Consider the following 21,226-nt stretch of genomic DNA (forward strand, 5'->3'; position numbering starts at 1 on the left):
GATCAGAGAGAGAAAAAAAGGAGCGAAGGAGAAATGGTAAAATATTGTATAAACGAGCTACAGTAACCGTGTAAATATACACGGTACTGTAGCTCGGGATGGTTTTACACTATTTTACCCAATTTTAGCTCCACTGATGTAGCTCAAAATGTGTAAAATTGAAAAAAATTTGTATTATACATGATTATCCACCAACTGATGTGGATGCTCTTAGGCAATTGCATCAATTGTATCTATAATTGAGTTGGCCCTAGTAGTAAGCTAAGTGTTCATTTTGAAACAGCTTATTTAGCATTTTGCTAAAAAAAAAATGCTGAAAATATGTTAAAGTATACTTGTATCTTGAAAAAATTTTAAAAAGTGAGAAAATACAAGAAAAAATAAATAAATAAAACTATACATAAATGTTGAGCTTATAAGCTGATACCAATCCCTTTAACTTTGGTATAAGTCATTATATCAAATAAAAAAGGTTTTTTTTTTAAAAAAAGTAAGAATTTTTTTCCCTGATTGAATCCAAAATTTTGATAACACAAGTTAACTTTTGATATGAACTGCTAGATGGTGTTGCGGGTATTACACTGAAAGAAAAAGATATGTGGCATTAAAACAAATCCAATAGTCTTAAAAAGCCTATGTAAACCACACAAAATCAAGTAAATATCAGTTGTCACAACTTTGACTAAGAATCGGAGAAAATTGAATGATTTAAATGGGTTGAGATATTTCTGTATTCTCTCTTTTAAAATACTCTCATTGTGGCTCTTGCCTAGATATGTGTAATTTATTTTCATAAATATTAAATCATCATCCCAAAAAAAAAGTCTCACACAAATTACTCCCATTGTCGTTGTTCTCTCTCATCTCTCCCCAGTAAGATGAAAAAATGCCTTCACCCTTTCTCGAACTAAACTTGCCTCACAAAGCATCAACGAAACGAGAATAAGGCATCCAGTATTTGACTTTATTTTGTGGATTTATCAAAACATAAATCTATTTGTTAAGGCTCTCCGTTGAGTTTCCAAAACTAATTGAGACTATTATATCTAAATTCGTTAATTCAGTGAGAAATAAAACCAAACAATAGAGCTTGATCACTAGTTACCTACTAACTTTGCAATAAAAATAAGCCATCTCACCGGTAGATTTCAACCCCCAACGACAATAGTAATATACTTGTTTTTAATTTTTAATTTTTTTTATGAATACAAAAAATCTGTCCCACATTTTGTATTTTATTTTATACAAATTCTTTTTTACTTTTTTTGTTTTATAAAATATCCAAAACTTAAAAAGAAACAAAATCAAACACATGGCATACTATTAGTGGAGCATAAAGTGAAATACAAAAGGTGGAATCTAAAATTTGTATTCTTTTTTTTTTTTTTCCTCATGGTCTTCCTTTTGAACTTCACTAAACATTCATTTTTTGCTATATTTGTTTCATTGTAGAATGTTTTCAGTCAAAATATTTTACATTTGAAAATATTTTTTAGTATGAAATTCTTTTTTAAGCACAAACCACCTAAACAGGTGTCTCCTAACCACCACTAGCAACTCCAAACACCAGAGCAATAGCCCAATGCACCAGACCGGCAACTTCGGCCACCGAACCGGAGGTCTAGCCGCCTAGTGCAAGGGAGAACCATTCTTATATATATATATATATATATAATGTTTGACTTTTTTTTTTTTTTTGATAAAAAGTTAACAAAACTCTGCAATGAATTTTATCATCAATAGAAAATATTTTCAAATTTGACAAAGTTTTACAATGAAATAACCATGGTAAAATACATAAACATTTTTCTAAAAATATTTTATAGCCCTTTTTTTTTTTTCATATTTTTCATACTAAACAAACTCACGTTCTTATTCATATATTTCATACGAAACAAATGCGGCGTCCTTTGCCTTAGCTCATCAAATTCTTTCTCCATATTTTACAGGTTTATAACATTTTCAATCCAATGCTTTGTACCAACAAACTTTCCCAAACAGTTTTTTTTTTTTTTTTTCTGCTTTTTCCTTTCCTATGATTTCTAGGGGGCAGATTACCATCAAGGCATCAACCTTATTTCATAAAGCCGTCTCTTAACCCTATATTTTGTGTTTATTAAAACTCAACTAGAGTCTCGTTTGCCACTGTTTCCAAACAAGTATCAAGTCAATCCGTGCGTGGCTGTTTAGTGTTTCCTTTACAATTGTAACAAAAAAAAAAAAAATTGGATCCTGAGCAAATCTCGTTTGCAGCTGTTACCAAATTCACCCAGCATATTCAATCTCAGTGTATTCAAACCAGGATCCAATACCACTTCAATAACCTAGGACCATTTGATAATATTGTTCTAATAATATTGTTTAAATGTTATAAAAATACGTAAGTAAGAAAGTATTATAAAAGTACGTGTTTTGTTGTTTAAACAAAGACAACTTGTGTGAACATTTCTTGGTTCTATTCATCTTCAAATTTCAACCAAGACCAATGAAGCACAAAACCCTCTTTTCTTATCCCTCCTAAGTCCTTCACTCCAATTTTCTTCATCCACATAACTACAACCTGTTTTATTTAGTCTTCGTATTTTTATTTTTCGTAATTAACTAAGAACTATGCTACAACTCATAAAAACCACTGGACCACAACCCCAACCAAATTGGGTTGGCTAAATGAATTCCCAACCCCACTTCCCAGTTTTTTTTTTTTTTTTGATGGGCTATTCCCCAGTTTTCTTAATCACTATTTTCCTACAAATGACTTTCACGTAACATTTACAATCAGAAAAACCAAATCAGGTAAAATGACATAAAATGACATGTAATCTATGACATGAACAGGCTAGACGAAGGAAACTTCATTGTTATACAGCAATATTTCAGTATATTCAAGTATTAAAATGAAAATAGATTAACAAAATCAGGAGTCACTTTGTAGATCTCTAAACATACAAACTGATAAGAACGATATCAAGTGTGAGATTGAATTAGCTGTCCTTTCTGATCTTTAGCGACAGAAATAGTTCATGCATGAGAAATCTGGAAACCAACTCAAACCCAGAATCTCAACTAGGAGATGGTAACTTCATCAAGCAAAAGATATTGCCAATGATTGAACTGGCACTTCAAACATACTGAAACACAATCACTAAGCAATCTTGATCATGAACACCATCGTTGTATCACCACAAACCATCAGGCCTCATTTCACCTACGGAAATATTACATAAACAAATGCTAATAGAAACCTTCTTTGAAGCAATCATAAATAATGCCTAATAGAAACCTTCTTTGAAGCAATCTTACACATTTACAAACAAGGTCACTCCAGTTTGAGGGGCAAGCAACATAAACACACTCCATATGGTAATCATGACCAACAACTATGGGGACAGAGGCAGGGTAGAGAGATTCTTATATACACAAATCAGTTGTCAATATTAAAGATGATTCGGCCTAAGGCTTCCATTGGATTTAAAACAGCAGAGGGGGTCAGGAAGGGTTTAGCCAACAAATCATAAGGTATATTTAGAATAAATTTCAGGATAAGTCCATAAAAGTTTCTATAATAGTGTCAACAGCCAATTTATCCAAAGGGATAAAGGAAAGATATAGGAGCATTAAGGAATAAAAATTGCAAGGTCTAGGGTTTTACTTACTTTCTTTTTCCTTTCATTAAGAGCCAGAGAGATTAATAGAGTTAGAATTTCCATTGTGCTTTTTCTAAATCATTTTAAAGGCTTCCATCATATTAGAATTGATAACAGCAGAATTTTACTCTCAATGAATCACATTTACCAATAAACATAATCTTCCTGAACTGCAATGCTCTGTAAAAACAAAGCATCAAGCAGTGATTCAATTCAAAAATCAAATGAAAGCACTACTAAGATGCTTATGAAAGGATGAACCCCATTCAAGTCATTTGCAGGATGAACCCCATTCAAATCAATTGCAGGATGAACCCCATTCAAGTCAATCCAATGAAGGAAAAGACAATTTGCAAAAAGAAACAATCACCATAATCACTACATATTACTCTTTTTTCTAATAAAAAAAAAATCATAAATATCATACTTCTTTTTTGCTTAGTAAATATACTCATAAGACACGAACTGGAACCCCCAACCTTAACTACCACCTCATACTTGTTAGTGCCACTTGCAATCAACCAAGATAAGAGTTAGGGATTTCCATTGTATTTTCACCATATCATTTTAAAGGCTTGCATCATAGTAGTGTTGATAACAACAGAATTTGACTCTCAATGAATCACATTTCCACATATTCCAATAAAAATGATCTTCCTGAACTACAAAACATCAACTAGTGTTTCAATTCACAAACCAATTTCTCAGTAAAGCTAGCGCAACTCAGAAAACCAAGGCAGATGAATGCACTATTAAGATGCTTATTGGAAGGAACTGAAGTAACTAAATCTAATGCAAGATGAACCCCATTCAAGTCAATCCAAAGAAAGGAAAATAAAATTATCAAAAAGAAAAAATCACTATAATCACTACATATTATTCATTTTCTTAACAAAAAGAACCATTTCTCACTCTTTTTTCACTTGGTAAATATACACTCACAAGGTTTTTTTTTTCTTTTTGAGAATGATACACTCACAAGACTAGAACCCCCAACCTTACCCACCACCTCACACTTATGGGGGATGACAGTAACACTTTTGATCACCCAAGTAAGTGTCAGCAAATTAAAGGATTGGATTCCTAAATGAATTCACATAAAGTGATGAAGCCCTGTCAATTATGATAGAGTGCAACTCGATCAAAATACAACCCCATTATGTGCCTTTAACTCTGACCTTGACATGAAACCAAAAGAAGGGGAATAATTATTTGATGCAGCCATGTAAGATTAATTTGTTATTATTTCACAAATTTTCATATTCAAGATATATTTCATGGAGCCCACAGGTGAAGTACAATTTAAGTAAAAGCCATGTGGTATTCAAGGCTATGAGTCTTTTGTAAACAGTTTTTGAATTGGGCTTTTATTTTACTAGTTATGGTCAATTTTGTAGTCAAGGGAAAATTTGTAATTTCAGTGATTCCAGCAAATTAAGAATATTTTGATAGTTTAATTGAGTCGAGAATTTTCAAGGAGATCCTATCTTAGGCTGTATTTTCTTTGAGTCAATATATATACATATATATATATATATATATATATATATATATATATATATATATTTGTTCTCAATTTACTCAAAAAGAGAGAGAGAGACTGTTGATTAACAAAAGTATTGAGTGTTTTGAGCATTACGGCACGTTGGCCTTTGTGTGTTCTTTTCTCCCCTTCTCTTCCATCTTTTGTTCTTTTCTTGTAGTGGTAATACTGTTCATGGGTACGGTATTCATACAGCCCCTGAACACCATAAAATCCTATCTTTTCATTCTTCCTTACAATCCCCAAATCAAGTCATTTCTTTTACCTATCAAAACCCTAAAACTCCACATACTTTCGTCTAACAAATAGCCGTCAAAATAACTCATCAAACCATCTTTTAATTCTTACACAACCCCATAATCCTTTCTTCAACAATTCAAAACCCCAGAACTACAAGTTCTCCTAATGGACCTAAACTTAAACCCTCCACACTTGCATGTAGAAAAATTCCCCAATTTGTCCTACGTATTCACTTCATTTTAAACTTTACCTCAATCACCTTTCCTACACTAATATCTCTACCAGAATTTGTGGCCATGACATTTCAACCATACGGCCATACATGTGTTTGCATAAATGGACTCCAACAATTTTGGGACACTCTTCGAATGCATCTACTAATTCAATCTAACATTTCAATAACATTAAAAAATCATCTTTAAATTCCAGACAATAAGCCATTGCAAAGCCAACACAAGTGCAGTATTCTACAAGTGGAGGCTGGAAGGCATAAATACTCATCATATTACACTATCTACATGTAAGACATATATCAAATGATGCACACAAGTGTTTCGTAAGTCTGTTTAAAAGCTAGCATTGTGTTTAATCAGACACCAAAAAGTGTTATGAATCAGAAAACATTACAAGGTGTTGGAAATTTGATACCATTGTGATTTGTTGGGATCCAAACACTAATACAGAGCAGAATAATCAGTATTAAAGTTGGTAAACCCCTCAAAATATGGGTCATAGGACATAGCAAAGTACATTACCTATAAATATAACTGTAGACAATGATCACACCAACCAACAGATAAGCCTGCAGGCCAAAAATCTTTTATCTAGGTTTATAATGTCAGCACTCAAGCCCTTTCTCCAAAGATAAACACCATTGAATTAGGTAAGTCATGTACATGCAACAATGGCACCTCTATAATCCCTAGCCCACACTAGGTCACTGGAAAGATATCATCAATAGTTTAACCCTCGTACCTACCTTTCACTCCAGTCTTATTCTGCAAACCCAATTGATACAATTTAATTAAAATAAAGGAGGTAATTCTACCTTTCACACCAGTCTCATGGACACATTTTATTTTGTGTACAGAAAATTCTACTGGAAATTACATAAACAAATAGCTACCAAGAAAAAAGAATATATAATCTAAAACTGTATGCTCATTGATATGGCGAAGGGTTTGGGACCACTCAAACGATGATCTCAAGAACACTGATTTGAGCTCAAGAATGGGGATCTCCATGTTGTTGAAAGTAAGATTATTTCTCTTCCTCCATATGTCTGCATTAGGTAAAGAAAAGCAAACAGGAGAACTATTGTGCTAACTAACTAAATTCCTCCATCCAAAAATGCACATCTATGACCCTCCTAGGCATTCACTCAATGGACCACAAATATAGCATTACAAATGAGCAAGCCAAACTTCCACTCCAAGGGCTGCACCTGGACATGCTATCTGGAATTCAATTTCATTAACAATTTTCTTTGCAAGGAAAAAATTTAACTCTTATATCTTTTATTACCAAAAGAACTCAAGACATCCATGTGATTACTCTCAAAAGAACTCTCCAAATCCATGCAATCACACATAAATATTTGCATAACAGATGGTATAAGCAAAATGGAATTAGTAATAAGATTTCATCATGACATAACAAATCATTTTTTTTAATTGGTACGTTACACATGCAGTTGCTAGGTTTTGAACCTAAGAACTCACCCTCTACCCATACTGAGGAGCAAGTTCTATTTGAGCCAGAGCTTATTGGCCATAAAGTACCACATTGTAGCCCATAAATCAACAACTTTGTCCAAAATATGATGAAAACCAAAATAAGGAAACAATCTTTGACCAGTTCAAATAAGGTTACATACATTTGAACAATATGAAACGAAGCTTTTTGTACATACACTTGCCAATTTAACCCTCACGTCCAGTAAAAGGACAATAGAAAAGGTGCTATTAGATACCAAACGTGAAATCATGAAAGACAAGCTTAGCCAATGAATAACCATTTAACCTACAACCAAAGATATGCATAACTTAGTAAAGTCAAGTCTGTCTCTTGGAATCTAATTCTCAGATTAGCCCCCAAAAATATTATTAATAGTATTTTCTTTTTCTTTTTCTTTTTTGACTGTTATATTGACATGGTATGAAGTTAGCAACCTTAACATCCAACTTAATAAACCCACACTAATCAATTTTCTTTAATTTAATCAGTTCAATATACAAAGAAAATGATAAATTCAATAAACCCACAAACAAGGCAAGAGAAAATTAAATTGAAACTCTCATTGACAAAATGGAAAATTTCCATTGATTAAAGGTGCTACAATCACAAAACTAAGATCAGTTATCATTTATCAAGTAAGGAAAGACTAAAAAAGGAGCCTCAAAGCACAACTTCTTAACCTCCCTAAAAACTTCAAAAAGTATTTGAGAAAGTACCTAAAACTGCGAACGGAATGGAATATACATCTTCATCATCATCATCATCATCATCAGCATCGTCGCCAACACCGAAACACCAATGTAAAATGTTGTCAAGAGGCTAAAAAAAACTAATTAAAAAAAAAGAAAAAAGAACACCATCACATCTTCAAAACCTAGTCTTTTTTCCTCATCTCCATTGTACCCCCCAAAAAAAAAAAAAAACCCCATTTTCCTACCTAATCCTCAATGCTCCCCCAAAGTCACTAGACTGTTTAGCAAAGTGACTGGGTATTTAAATTCACTAAAAATGAAGTCAAACATGAATAGAATTTTCCTTATCCTCTCTCTCTCTCTTTCTCTCGCGATCCCCATCCCCACAACAAGTATCAAAACTATTCAACTTACTACAATTATTCAACAAATCCCAGAAGAAATTCGTCAACACAGTCTCATAACACGGCATTTTCGCATAACCCGGAAAGTAATTGATGTCAATTATAAAGTAACGGTCCGCAAACCTGGCGTCTCGAATCACATCGAAGTTGAACAAGTTCAACTTCAACGCTTCCCGCAATCCTTTCGCAATGCCTTCGATGAATTCCTGCGGCGGCATCTTCGTGTCGTCCAAGTCCATCATCTCGTAGTACTTCTCCTCCGCTTTCTCGTCGGTGGCGATGTTCGACACCTGCGAGAACGGCAGCACCGCCGCGTCGCCGGAGGTCGAGGTTGAGGAGGAGGCCGACACGTCCGGCAACGACTTGCGTTTCACGCACTTCACGTAGCTGCCGACGACGTAGACCTTGAAGATGACTCCGCCGTGGTTGACGAATTCTTGGAGCACGATTGGGGGCTTGAGCTGTTTGAGGCCGTCGTGGTTGTAAACCAAAGCCATTTTGTGCGATTTGGCGCTACCGTCGGCGACCAAGGGTTTCGCGATGACCGGAAACTTCAAAGCCACCCAAGATTGTCGATCGAAGAGAGTTTCCGTGTCGTATATAACGATTTGCTTCGGGATCCCAAACGTTAAGCTCCGAGGCTCGATTTTCAGCTCCGAAACGACCTGTAGCATGGAGATTCGGTTGTGGAGCCGCTCGATCGCGTCGGGCGAGTCGACGATGACGGCATTAGGGTTTCTGAGCCGGAACTCTCCGAGTTGCTCCTTCCATTCCCGGCCGTAAAGCTTGTGGAGCACGCAGTGAAACGGGCCTTGATCCGCGAGAGCTCGGGTCGGGTCGATCTTCACGAGATCGATCCCTCGAGATCTCGCGAGATTAACGAGCGAGTCTCTGATGAAGCTGTTTTGCTTCTTCGGCGCCAAAGCGTAGCCCACGGTGAATCTCGGCGGTCCGCGTTCGCGTTCGCGTTCAGGTTCAGTCATTGCTGGTTGTCGTAGACGCACACATTAAACAAAAAAAGTGTGCGCATAAAAGTTTGCGAAAACGGCGAGTCGTTTAGTGAGAGTGAACAAAAAAATGAGTAGCTTTAAAGAAGAGCTTTGGGGGAGAGAACTGAAATGGCAGAGAAGGAAAAAGAGAAGAGAAGAGAGGCCGTTATGCTTTTGTTGGGGGTGACTTTTAGGGTTGAGGGAAGGAGTGGGTTTTGATAAACTAACCGGGGTTCGTTTGTGAAGAATGAGACGTGGCACGTTCACTAGGTGATTATGCTGATTCGTGCCGCACTCGTGGCTTAGTCTCTTAGGTCAACGTTTTGATTAAATAAATGAATAGTAATCAGATTCAGGGTAATGCATGTGTTTGTTTTTTGTGGTTTTTAATTATTTAATAAGAGTGACTTTTTTTTGACTCTTGCACTTGACCCCTTGTTGCAATTCAGAACCAGGCCAAATTCTAAACGTCAATTTCGTAATAATCTCACATCAAATTCTACGTACCCACAAGATATGAAATTTAATTCTTTTATTGTGTTACAGTTAGTTCAATTGATAAAAATTTTATTATTAAATAATAAATTTAAAGTTTAATTCTCGATGACACCAAAAATTAATTAGTGTATAGGACAAGTTATAAAACGAAACTCTCTAAAAAAATAATTTTATAAATTTAAAATATTATTTTATAAAACTCCGTGACTTTTCTGTTTGCGGTGGGTTGTGACTTGTCTGCGTGGAAAGAGGTAAAAAAGGTTCGGGCACTTGTTTTCTTTTTCTGTTTTTTATTTTTGTCTTGTTGTGGTAGTGGAATTGGCATCCACTATACTATATAGGTCTACTTGGTGAAATGACTTGTCGATCATCCATTGATTGCCAAGTGTATTGTTGAGTACCATTGGCACACAATTTTAGGAATGATTTGATAGGGTACATGTTGTAAAAATTTTAGGGTACAAGGTTGTAATAAAGGTAAAATATTGTCTAAAATAGAAAATGAGATCATAAAATTAACTTCTAACAATTTTTTTATATTTGAATTTTTTTTCTCATAAACAATAGCTCATCAAATTTGATGGGCTACTATTCATTCTTTAAATATTTTTTTATATTATAATAATCAGATATTGAATAAAAAAATTGTTGAAAGATGTGTAGTTGTTAAAAAAAATAATGAATGAATGAATAAATAATATTTAAATGAGATAGAGAATGTAATAGATAATCTGTTGGAAAGTGTATTGGAAAAAGTGGATAGGTAATAGCTAAATGTCATTGTTCATTTTTCAAATAATACAAAAATTTGGAGAATCTACTAGAAATGCTCTAAGGTATAAGAAATTAATTTTATAACATTTAATACAATACTTTATCATATTTATATTCATTTCTAATTTTTTATCACTTTATTTAAATAGTTTTTTTTAATTGTTTATTCTTCATTTTCTCCTTCGGTCTCTCTCTTTCTCAAACCAACAGATTTAGAACTTTCTCCCTCTCTCTGATCTTCTAGTCTCAAACTTGTGCTCCACGGTTGACCACTAAGCTCCATCTGAACATCAACACCACCAAACCTAGATTGATTACCCTCTCCATAGTAATCCAACAAAGTCTCACCCTCTCTATAGTAATCCAACAAAGAAATAACAAAAAGAAACAAAATCCAGATTGATTATTGGAGTCCGGTGAATATCGAGTCGGAGTTTAACAAAGCCCATGGAATGCCACTTCATCATCTCGCCCTGGATTTCCGCCTCTGACATCTTCGACAAATCAGAAGGCTATAGATCAAAGTCACCAGAGGGCGTGAATTTCTTGCCCCACTCCTTCTAGGCCTCATCGTTAATGACATCATCAAAATCACAAACCCATATTTTAAGAAATTTCTCACTAGAGTCTTAAATCCTAGCTCAGTAAGAAGTAGAGAGAAAGAGAGAAAAGATAGAGAGAGTGAGAGTGAGAGTGAGAAAGAGGACAAAGTGAGTCTAAGTCTAAGGAGAGAGAAAATTAAAAGTATTAAAAAATTATAACATCTTACTATAGTGCACTCTAAAAAATGAGAGTTCACCATAGCAAGATGTCAAATTTTTTAGCATATGGCATTTTTGATGGAGTAGATTTTTGTAGTTGTAAATGCTAAAAATAGCATTTTAACACTTATAGCACCCTTGATAAAAATGCTCTTAATGTTTTATTTTGGCATCATTTTCATACATTATATACGTGGACCCTTTGCCTTTTCCTTTTTTTTTTTTGGTTAATTTTATAAATTTATGTTGATTTAACTCTTATTGCATCAAGGAAATTCGAGGGGTTCTGTTGGAGTCCAGGAGAGGAATGGGATATGCATATGGTATTTTACTTTTAAGTAATTAAAAAGCTTCTATTCGGTTAAAGAACTTTCTTTTTTCTTTGGCTTAAAAATTTCTAGTATTTTATAAGTTCTGCTACCATATATTACAAAAGATATATTGACTATACGTGGGTTCCAGTAAGCTCAACTGGTAAAGTCTCTAATGGTTGTATAAGATATCTGGGGTTCAATTCCCGCCTATATAAAAATAAAAAAATAAAAAAAAGATGACTATATTATGGTAAAATAAGAGATTATTTTAGAGAAATGTTAATGAATGCCTTAAGAGTATTGGTTTATAAACTACTTTTACAAATGTTTTTATAGGAAAATAATAAAATAATTAATGTTGTTGATAGTTTTGTATATTTTCCATAAAATTTGTATTAAAACTTATCTAATATGGTTTATTAACAATTATCCTAAAGTAGGTTTCAGTTAACTCAACTAGTAAAGTCTTTGATGGTTGTATAAGAGATCTGAGATTCAATCTCCGCCTACAACAAAAACTAATTGGTGTCTTGGTCTGATAATAAACAGCTATCATTAAGAGCGGACGCCATAGATTAAAACACTCTAAAAAAAACAATTATCCTAAAAGCAACTGTTGACATTTCCGATTATTTTATTTAGCATTCTCCCAAGTACCATGATAAATACAAAAACTTAAACCAATGATTTAGTATCCGTGTAGACAAAGGTAAAAACCTCTTTCTCAATATGTGCTGATGTTTGATGGTATCAACGTAGGTTGAACAATAGGGACAAGGGTTAGTTCATGTGCATTGGAGTCGGCATGAAGTAGACAAGTGTTATTGTCATGTGTTTGCACCATGTCGGCTTCATTGCCCAGACAAATTTCTCTCTTGTTCAGCATTTTTATATAATATGCATGAAAAACATGTAAAAATAAATAACTCTTTCCATTTAAAATAAAAGAGAGACAAATTGCCATGGTTGGCATGTGTTAATGCTAGGCTCGAATTATGGTTTTTTGATATGGAAGTTGAGAGAAATTAACTTTTTCATTGGTTGAGGCATCAATTAATTTTCATGTATAATAATATATGTGCATAAAGTACTCATACAAAGTAATCACATTCTTTTCAAATTGAAAGCATAATTTACGTTAATTACGCCTAGCATTATAATCGACTAATTAAAAACAGGTTTGAAGGATAAGAAATGAAAAACACTAGTGCTACAACAAGTGGCACAAATTTTGCCACAATTCACCCACACGGTGAATTGTAAATAGTAAAGAAAAAGTGATAGATTCTATAGAGCTCTTGCTAATTTGATGTTGGTGTTGGAGTTTAGGCTATCAAACTTGTGCAACCCGAAGATTCAAGAACTGAAAAGAAGAAAAAGTAATTAAAAAAAAATCAACAATGAATTTATGAAAGAGAAAAGAGGAAAGAAGAAAAATATATATATATATATATATATTTGTTTATTTTATATGGATTATAATCAAATTATACTTTTTGTAATTTCAAATAATATTCCATAACTTAATAACTCAAATTTACATTAAGTATAACTTGAACACAACCTTAACTACACTAGGTGTAATATATATTAGATTAATTATACTATATAGTTTCATATTGTGTTTCATGTTAAAGCTACATCACTTTTATGTGACATCTAACAAAAGTGGTTTTTTTTTTTTTTGTCTGAGAAAGAATACTGTTATTTCGTTGATTCAACAGGCACTTCTGTCCATCGTTACAAAATTGGTAGCATCACCGTGAATTTAATGGAATTGAAAGAAAGCTTTGACAATGAGATCAAACATTAAAGATGATATTGAAAGTAAAAACTTTAAAAACTAAAATTGATATTAATCTAAACATAAAAGGGACCCAAATATAATTACAAATTTTTTTTTTTTGAGGAGAATTACAATTTCTTTTAATATTTAACAAAATCATTTAATTTAACGAATGGATAAATCTGTAATTTCATTATAAAATCTTGTTAGTGTTTCAAAAAATAAAATAAAATAAAATAATTTAAGCGCCCAATTCGTCGCTCTTTTCACCAATCTTCAGATTCTTTCTCTTTCTCTTTCTCTCTTTTTCTCACCTATCTCCACAATCTTCTTCCATTGTATAACAGGTATTTGAGATGACCACATTTTTGTGATGTGAATTATCACATACCGGTACCACTAATGATTTGATTGGAGACAAGTGACCCATAAATTCAGGTCTTATCACTTACGTAAAATTAAATGGTTACAGTGGAAGTTCATAGAATGACCAAGTGCATTCTTAGACTACATGACATGAAAATGAGTCATTCACGACTAAGTGGTGCCCATAAAGTTAGCAAAATATCAAAATTAACAGTACACTAGGGAAAGGAAAGAGGATTATACCAAGCAAGAAACTGTAGCTATCAGCATCGTCTTCTCCGCTATTTTTTTTTTAAAAATTTTATGTGTGTTAAAAATATTTAGAGTGTGTTTAGTATGTGTGTTTAAATAATTATTTTTTGTTTTTTTTAAAATACATATAAATAAAAAAATATATGAAAATACTTGTAATGTTATTTAAAAACTGAAAACATGTGTTTAAATACATGTACCAAATGGGCTTTTAGTATTCAAAAAAAAAAATAATGAGTTAATTCCACGTTAGAAAATGAGTTCGAATTAAACATATATATACACTTAGATTAAACTAGAGTAAAATTTTATCTTATATATATAAAAAAAAAAAAGTTAGTATTATATATCCAAGAATTAGACCTTTTTAAATATATATACGACTGCTAGTTTCTTTAATACTTTATTATCTCTCCCCGTCTGTGTTAAAGATACTTAAAATCACACGACACTTATTTTCATAATACTAAAACAACATTATTATTTTTTAGAAAATTTTAATTTATAACATCCACTCCTGATGATAATTTTTTATTATCAAACTAAAACACTAATAAATTTTTATTATTAAAACAACACCACCAAACTGCTCTTTAATACTTCCAAAAAAAAAACTCACGTTTTCCGCAACAACTTATCTCCAAGCCAGTACAAATTTAGTGGATTTCGAGGCCTGTGGGCAGTTGCTGGGGCCCCTTTTGACAAAGATACTTTTGGTATTTTCGTAGTGTAGTTGTTAACTTTTGGTTGTGCTCCCTACCAGCGAAAAGATGATTTGGCATTTCCACGAGGGGCACGTGCTTTTTTAGTACACGAGTACTATCACAAAATCCAATCATGTATAATATATTAAAGTGGAATCTTAATTGAAAATCTAAAATAAGTTCTAATTACATCTTAGTTTTGTATTACGTGTCTTTTTAATTACAATAATATAACAAACAATAATTCTGTAGCAACAAATAAATAGCCCTAACACAGGCAAAAATCGAATCGAGTCAAGTCACAAACTGGATCGTCACTTGTTTATTCCATGGACTAAATCTCACTAAATATCTCATTTAAAATTCGTACGCTTTCAAATTGAGTGAGATGACAAACTAGATCGAACACAAAACTAGACTTTATATAACCCAACACAAATGTCATACAATTATCGTTTTTTGCCAATTATATTTAATGATGCTAGGAAAATTAGTGAGCCACTCATTCAAAGTGTAGACACCCATTTTGCACTCCTTATAACTTAAGCACCCCTCCCTCGATGACAAGACTCTAGGGGGATTCACTCCTAAGAGTTTATGGCCAAGCAAGAAGAGTTTAACATGAAGGCCATAAACACAAAGTTTGTGACCTTGTACCATTCGTAGTTTAGCATTGCATCTTACACACTAGCTAGTTAGTTGTGCCAGAATGTGAGTGATTGAGGGAAATTGGGCATCTGACCTGTGTCCCTATCAAAAATCTTGATTATACATTGCTAGAAATAGAAATGCATCAATGACTACCTACTATTATGTGTTCGTAATTAAAAATATTCTCATGCTTTTAGAAAAAGTCAATGCTCCTAAATTAGGTAAAATGTGTGGATTGGATGACAAAAGGGTAAAATGCACAAATTGTGCATGAACTTGTTTAGAGGTTGGCAAATTCCATGACTTGAAATCTTGTTTGAGTTGTAATATCATCCATAAGATCAAGATCAAGTGTCAAGAACCAACTCAAGAGAAGACATATTTTGGAATCTTGAATGCCCTTCGATCATGTCTTGATTGATCAAAGCAGGCCACTTGACTCACTCTTGACTAAGTCTCGCTCGAACAAGACAAGAGAATCCTGATTCTAAGAAGTTTTAATCAAGTCAACTGCAGACTTGCAGCTTATGCCCTACATGCATAATTAAGAGCACATTTTAGTTGACCAAATAAGACATTTTCAAGAGGTTAAAGACCTTGTGTCATTTGCTACAAAAGAGAAAACCCTAAACCTTGGATGACCACTTGTGATCAAGGCTAAACCTATAAAGCCATCCCAATATGTTTGCTGGTGGAGATCAAGACCTTCATGGCGGTCCGTGAGTCACAGACACAGTTTATGGAAGGAATTCAAGATAGAAGAGTCCAAGCGGCTTGGAACTAATTGTAGGTTCACATTAATAAGTTTTCTAGGTTGTAAAGTATAGGATCATAGGTATGATTCAAATGTAAACTTTGGTTATTTATTAGTGATCGAGTTTCTTCCTGAGATTTGGGAACCCTTATTATAATTTTTCTTTTGGATGTATCCATAGGTTTTCCATTTTTTTTAACTAATATCTTGTGTTTTCTTCTTCTTTATATATATATATATATATATATATATATATATATATATATATATATATATATATATATATATATATATATATATATATATATATGTATGTATGTATGTATGTATTTTTTTGCCTTTTGAAGTGTTATTTACTTTAGTATTTTTTGCTTTATAGCTGGTGATTTACATAATTTGTTGTAATTAATTGCTAACAACTTGAATTGCATAATTGGATAATTTAACAAGATGATTAATTTCCCTTAAAATCAATAAGAGGGTTCTAAATTTCTTTTCAGACCTCGTAATTGATCTTTCAAGTCTTCTTTTAAAGTCTAATTAACAATACAAAGAAATTGAAAGGACGTAATTTAGCGGAAGGCCCAATAGGTTTGGACTAAGCACAACAAGCCCACAACAATGAATTTGGTAGAGAATGGGTTTGATATTAAACGTTCAACGAGTCAAGTAAGAATCACTACAGGTTAGTTTAGTTCTAGAATGAACGAGAATAACAGGTTTAAAAGAAAAACACTCCTTGATGAGGTTCGAGAATGATATGTTCTTGTATATATTTCTCAAACTTATACAAATATTCAAGTTCTTGGTTACATAGAGCTTTTTCTCTCTTCTTTTTCTGATCCCCCCTCTTCTGTAAGGGAATCTTTTTTTTGTTTTTTATACTCATCTCCTCCTTTCATCTTAGCCTTCCATTTGTTGATCAAGTAACTCATCTTCTTGATACTTGTCCCATTGGAACCTTCTTGAAATCCTTGGTAGGTAGCTGTGAGGCTAGAAGTCACTGTTCAGACATCATATCCACATTAATGCGGCCAGTTGTTTAGGTGCAGAGTATTCAATGCGATGATTGCAGCTTTATTTCTAGATATTTCTCAATTCCCTGTTGACTCTCCTCTCTCTAAAGCTTATCCTCCTTCCGAGCATGGTTGTCCCCTTCCTAGTACTTGTTAGGTGATAAGACTTCAGGCTTCCACTCTATTTCTTGAGGAGGTTTGTCTCCTCGGACAATATCACCTGCTTGTCCTGACCAGCTCTTGTCCTTGATCTGACGACCTACTTGTCTTTACTAATACTTGTTTATTTTCGGGCTCATTGACATCCTTGAGCGTGGCCCATTACCTAATACCCTTATCCGAATTATCCGAGTTGTTTGTCCCCACAGATATTATATGGATAAATTAAACAATTAGATTAGGTTGTTGGTCTCTTTCCATGCATTTAAAATAAAGAGATGTAAAGATAACAACCTTGCCTACAAAAATATTTTACAGATAAAAAAAAAATTAGATATTACGCTCTCCCCATTTAGGCCCCTCCACTCTGGGTGTGAAATGGATAAGCGTGCAAATTGCGTCCCCGAACAAAAACATCAATGTCATCATTTCTCCTTTGTATTAGTATATATCATCACAATCATTTCTAATTCTTTAATATAATAGCATCAATGTCATTATTCGTTTTATTTAAAATTTATGTAGTATATTTTAATACTTTCCTAGACATTTCTATGTGCCAGGATACTGGAATTCGGATAATTTTTATATATATTTGAACTCAAGTATTTTTTCCTTAGAAAGTCATCAAATCTGCAATGCTTTACAAAGAAGAAAGGTGGGATATGTATGCACCAATTAGCAGAGAGCTATTTTGTTTATTAATTATCTTAATATAAAAATAATGACTCTATTAATTTAAGAATGGGTGGTTGATCATCACAAAGAGAACATATAATTGGATACAATCCTCCAAATGTTCAATACCACCAAATGTGGAGCATAAAGACTAAATCGCTAAATTGCCAATTGCCATAATCATTAATATTATATGCTCAATATGTAGCCCCTACGAGATATAATGAAGTGGGTGCCATGCTGGCATGAGGATCATTTCAAATTACTATAGCCCTTTGGTGGGGTCTCCCATTTCATTTTATTTTACTTTAAAAAAATTGTAATTTAAATAATTAATAATACATGAATTCTAATTAGTTAAACTTGAAAAAATAATAATAATCGAATAAAGAGATTTTAAGTTTGAATCCTACCACTGCATGCATACTGTTAGTGCGATTGTCACTTCATAAGCATAAGCGCTTGTGGGGTGTGAGGGGTAAATGTCGTGGATTAAGTCTCTAGGAGAGAATTTTATACACATATACATTTAGATTAAGCTAGAGTAGAATTTTTATCTTGTATCAAATTTATTAAAAAAAAAAAGTTCGAACCCTATCTACCTATATTATATAATTAATTGGTGTTTGCCATTATAATAAAAAACAATTATAATTAAAAACATATACTATAAATAGAAATATATCATATTTAAAAAAAACAAAAAAAAGTAATCAGGACCTTTGCGTGTTTGAATCATAAGATATCAACTAGCTATGGGGAAGATAAGAATAACATATATATGCCAGAATTAGCTATCATTAATGCAAGTAGATAAAAATTATGAAACTTTGAAAGGTACTTTGCGTGGTAGATTACTTGCAACTCTAGTGACATGATGTAGGAATGATACTCGGTTGCTTTCTCTTATGAGCAACATTCTTTTATGTAGTAATGGAGATATTTAAACTTACGTTAACCCACTTTTTATTTTATTCTCAGAATATGGTACCGATCGAAAGAGAATTAAGAATATATCCATAAAATTAACATTCTAGTTGGATTATTGTATAGGTTGTTACGTACGTGCCATTATAATTCTTGTGTCGGCTGGTGTAGACGTATAGTAACAAAAATTATAATGTCACGTACATTATAATTCTTGTGGCGGCCGGTAGGTAGAGAGTTTCTTTATTCTAAAATGATGCCATTTATGTAAATGAGTGAATCAAGTTCCTAATCATTAACACAAGGAATAAAAAAATAAAAAATTACTAAATGATTTTTTTTTTATAGAAAATACTAAATGATGTTACTTTTACATAAATAACAACGTTTTATTGGTTAGAAAGATCACTTCAACAGCCCTTCAATAGACCTAATAATTTCTCCTTAATTAGAAGTCTTTGGCAAGTTTAGTGGGATTTTAATTTTATGCATGTGATGTTTCCAGATCTGGTTTTTAACCAAAAAAAATATTAATTAAATCTCTATCTTCCACACAAGCTTTTTTTACAACTTATTGTAGCAAAAGTTCTCTAATGTATCTTTTTTTTTTTGATAAACAGTTCTCTAATGTATCAGTATCACTAACATTACATTAACTTATCAATAGTACATTAGTACTCTTTTACTGGTTTGTAGCACAAGAAGATCACTGGTGTTGGACGTGAAGTCTCCGAAATTTCTAGTCTTTGTATATCATTGTACTCCACCAAACTCGCCGCCTTGCCTAACTTGCAATCGGACCCCAAAGCAATGACAATTTCCAGCCATCCCCTGAGAAACGCTTAGAGCACTCGCATTCGGTTCCTACAAAAAAATTTATTTTTCCATCTTAAAAACTATTTTATTATTTATACCATACTATTTTATAATACATTCAATATCTCAACTATTATTTTCCTATTCAACTCATTAAAATAATATATACTACCTAATAAAATAATATAATCTGATAAAGTAATAAATAGAGACAAAAAAGAGATAATAAAATATAATAAAAACTTGTATAAGCTTGCTACAATGCCATCATACATTTAGGATGACACTGTAGCACAATTGCAAATTTTTTTTGCAGTTACAAGACTTTGCAAGATCGGATAATGGGGGGTTTTGGGGCTTTGATGCTAAATTGAACCAACATTACATTTGCAAGACCAAATAATGGTATTTGCAAGACCCAGTGTGAATGCTTATACATATATAGGCTTACTTTTTACATCGACATAACTTTATTGGGCACTTCATATTCATACCATATCAACATTAATTTACATAAGAAAAAACTAATGTGTCTTGAGTTAACCAACCTACAACATAAAAATTAAATTGAGAGAACAAAGAAATTAAAGAACACAATTAAACTAAAGAATCACATCTCAAGAACAAACTTTAGTTAAAAAGTTTAAGACAATTTAGAAAATTAGTTTATGCTCTAGAAAACTATTAGGGAGAGGTGATGAATCCGTAAAAAAAAGTGCTTAGGGATGTGTGGGCATTTAGAAATTTTTTTTTTTTGAGAAATAATTACAACATGTTGCTAACCCCGCAACTCGAACTATTTTTCCCCTAAACCCCCAAGCACTTTGTACATGGGGAGGTGCCAATTCAGCAACAACACCTTTAGCGGCATTTAGAAAATATGAAATACTGTTTTAGAAAACCTTGAGACAAAAAATAAACTCTCTCTGTAGCTAGGGTATGGAATGGAAGCATAGAGTTGGTATTTAAATGAGTAAATTAGGGTTTTTATGGCCTTTTAGACACTTTTGGACGTTTTCAATGGTTTTGGGCCTGGCCCCAATAAAGAATGAAACTTTAGGCCCTTAAAATTAAATTTCTAAGGCTCTAGAATGCAGCATGCGCACACATGCTCAAGTATTTGTGCTCATGCTTCCAAACATGAGTGCAGAACCCTAAATTTGACTGCGCGCCCAACTTCAAATGGCCATAATACACATAAACTAAATCCAAATTTCACACTATTTATGTTCAAATTAAATCTCAGGATATCTACTTTCCAATTAAACAAATCTTACTAAAAAATTCTTTGTGAATCAAAAGTTATGGTCAAAACAATGAAAAAATGTTATTTTTTAGTATCGTTTTCAAAGCGATTTGAACACTTTTTTGTGATTACTTCTGAGCTATTTTGAACACTTAATTACCCTTAGTTGACGTATGTTAAGCTCATCATTGGGGTTGAGCACCAAAGGTTATTAACAAGTATAAAATGAGGTGTCTACATAAATGTAACTAAATGCTTCAGGATGCATCGGAGAT

At 32.8% G+C, this 21,226-nt stretch overlaps 1 protein-coding gene across 4 annotated transcripts; it reads right to left on the minus strand.

Annotated features, from left to right (window-relative positions):
- Positions 1-2,096: 2,096 nt before the first annotated feature.
- On the minus strand, positions 2,097-9,471 carry LOC142614044 (inositol-tetrakisphosphate 1-kinase 1-like). Of its 4 annotated transcripts, none has more exons than XM_075786572.1 (3): positions 8,384-9,469; positions 7,881-7,910; positions 2,097-3,205 (listed from the first exon to the last, which is right to left on the minus strand). In XM_075786572.1, exons 1-3 carry the CDS (start codon positions 9,241-9,243, stop codon positions 3,202-3,204), a joined length of 894 nt encoding a protein of 297 aa, XP_075642687.1. In that variant the 5' UTR covers positions 9,244-9,469; the 3' UTR covers positions 2,097-3,201. The 4 variants fall into 4 exon arrangements, 3 of the variants coding, with proteins under 3 accessions (XP_075642687.1, XP_075642686.1, XP_075642685.1); XM_075786571.1 differs by lacking the exon at positions 2,097-3,205 and adding an exon at positions 6,503-7,449 and having other exon boundaries at positions 8,384-9,471; XR_012840349.1 differs by lacking the exon at positions 2,097-3,205 and having other exon boundaries at positions 7,727-7,993; positions 8,068-9,464.
- Positions 9,472-21,226: the final 11,755 nt, after the last annotated feature.

The sequence above is a fragment of the Castanea sativa genome, chromosome 10 (assembly GCF_040712315.1).
Source record: "Castanea sativa cultivar Marrone di Chiusa Pesio chromosome 10, ASM4071231v1".
Classification (NCBI taxonomy): domain Eukaryota; kingdom Viridiplantae; phylum Streptophyta; class Magnoliopsida; order Fagales; family Fagaceae; genus Castanea; species Castanea sativa.

What these genes read in the sequence shown, in the direction of transcription:
- LOC142614044 (XM_075786570.1), bottom strand. Translation starts at nt 9,243, where the DNA reads ATGACTGAACCTGAACGCGAACGCGAACGCGGACCGCCGAGATTCACC. An exon ending in GATGTGATTCGAGACGCCAG is followed by an intron (nt 7,911 to 8,383) that starts GTTTGCGGACCG and finishes ATGATGATGAAG; the next exon opens with ATGTATATTCCATTCCGTTC.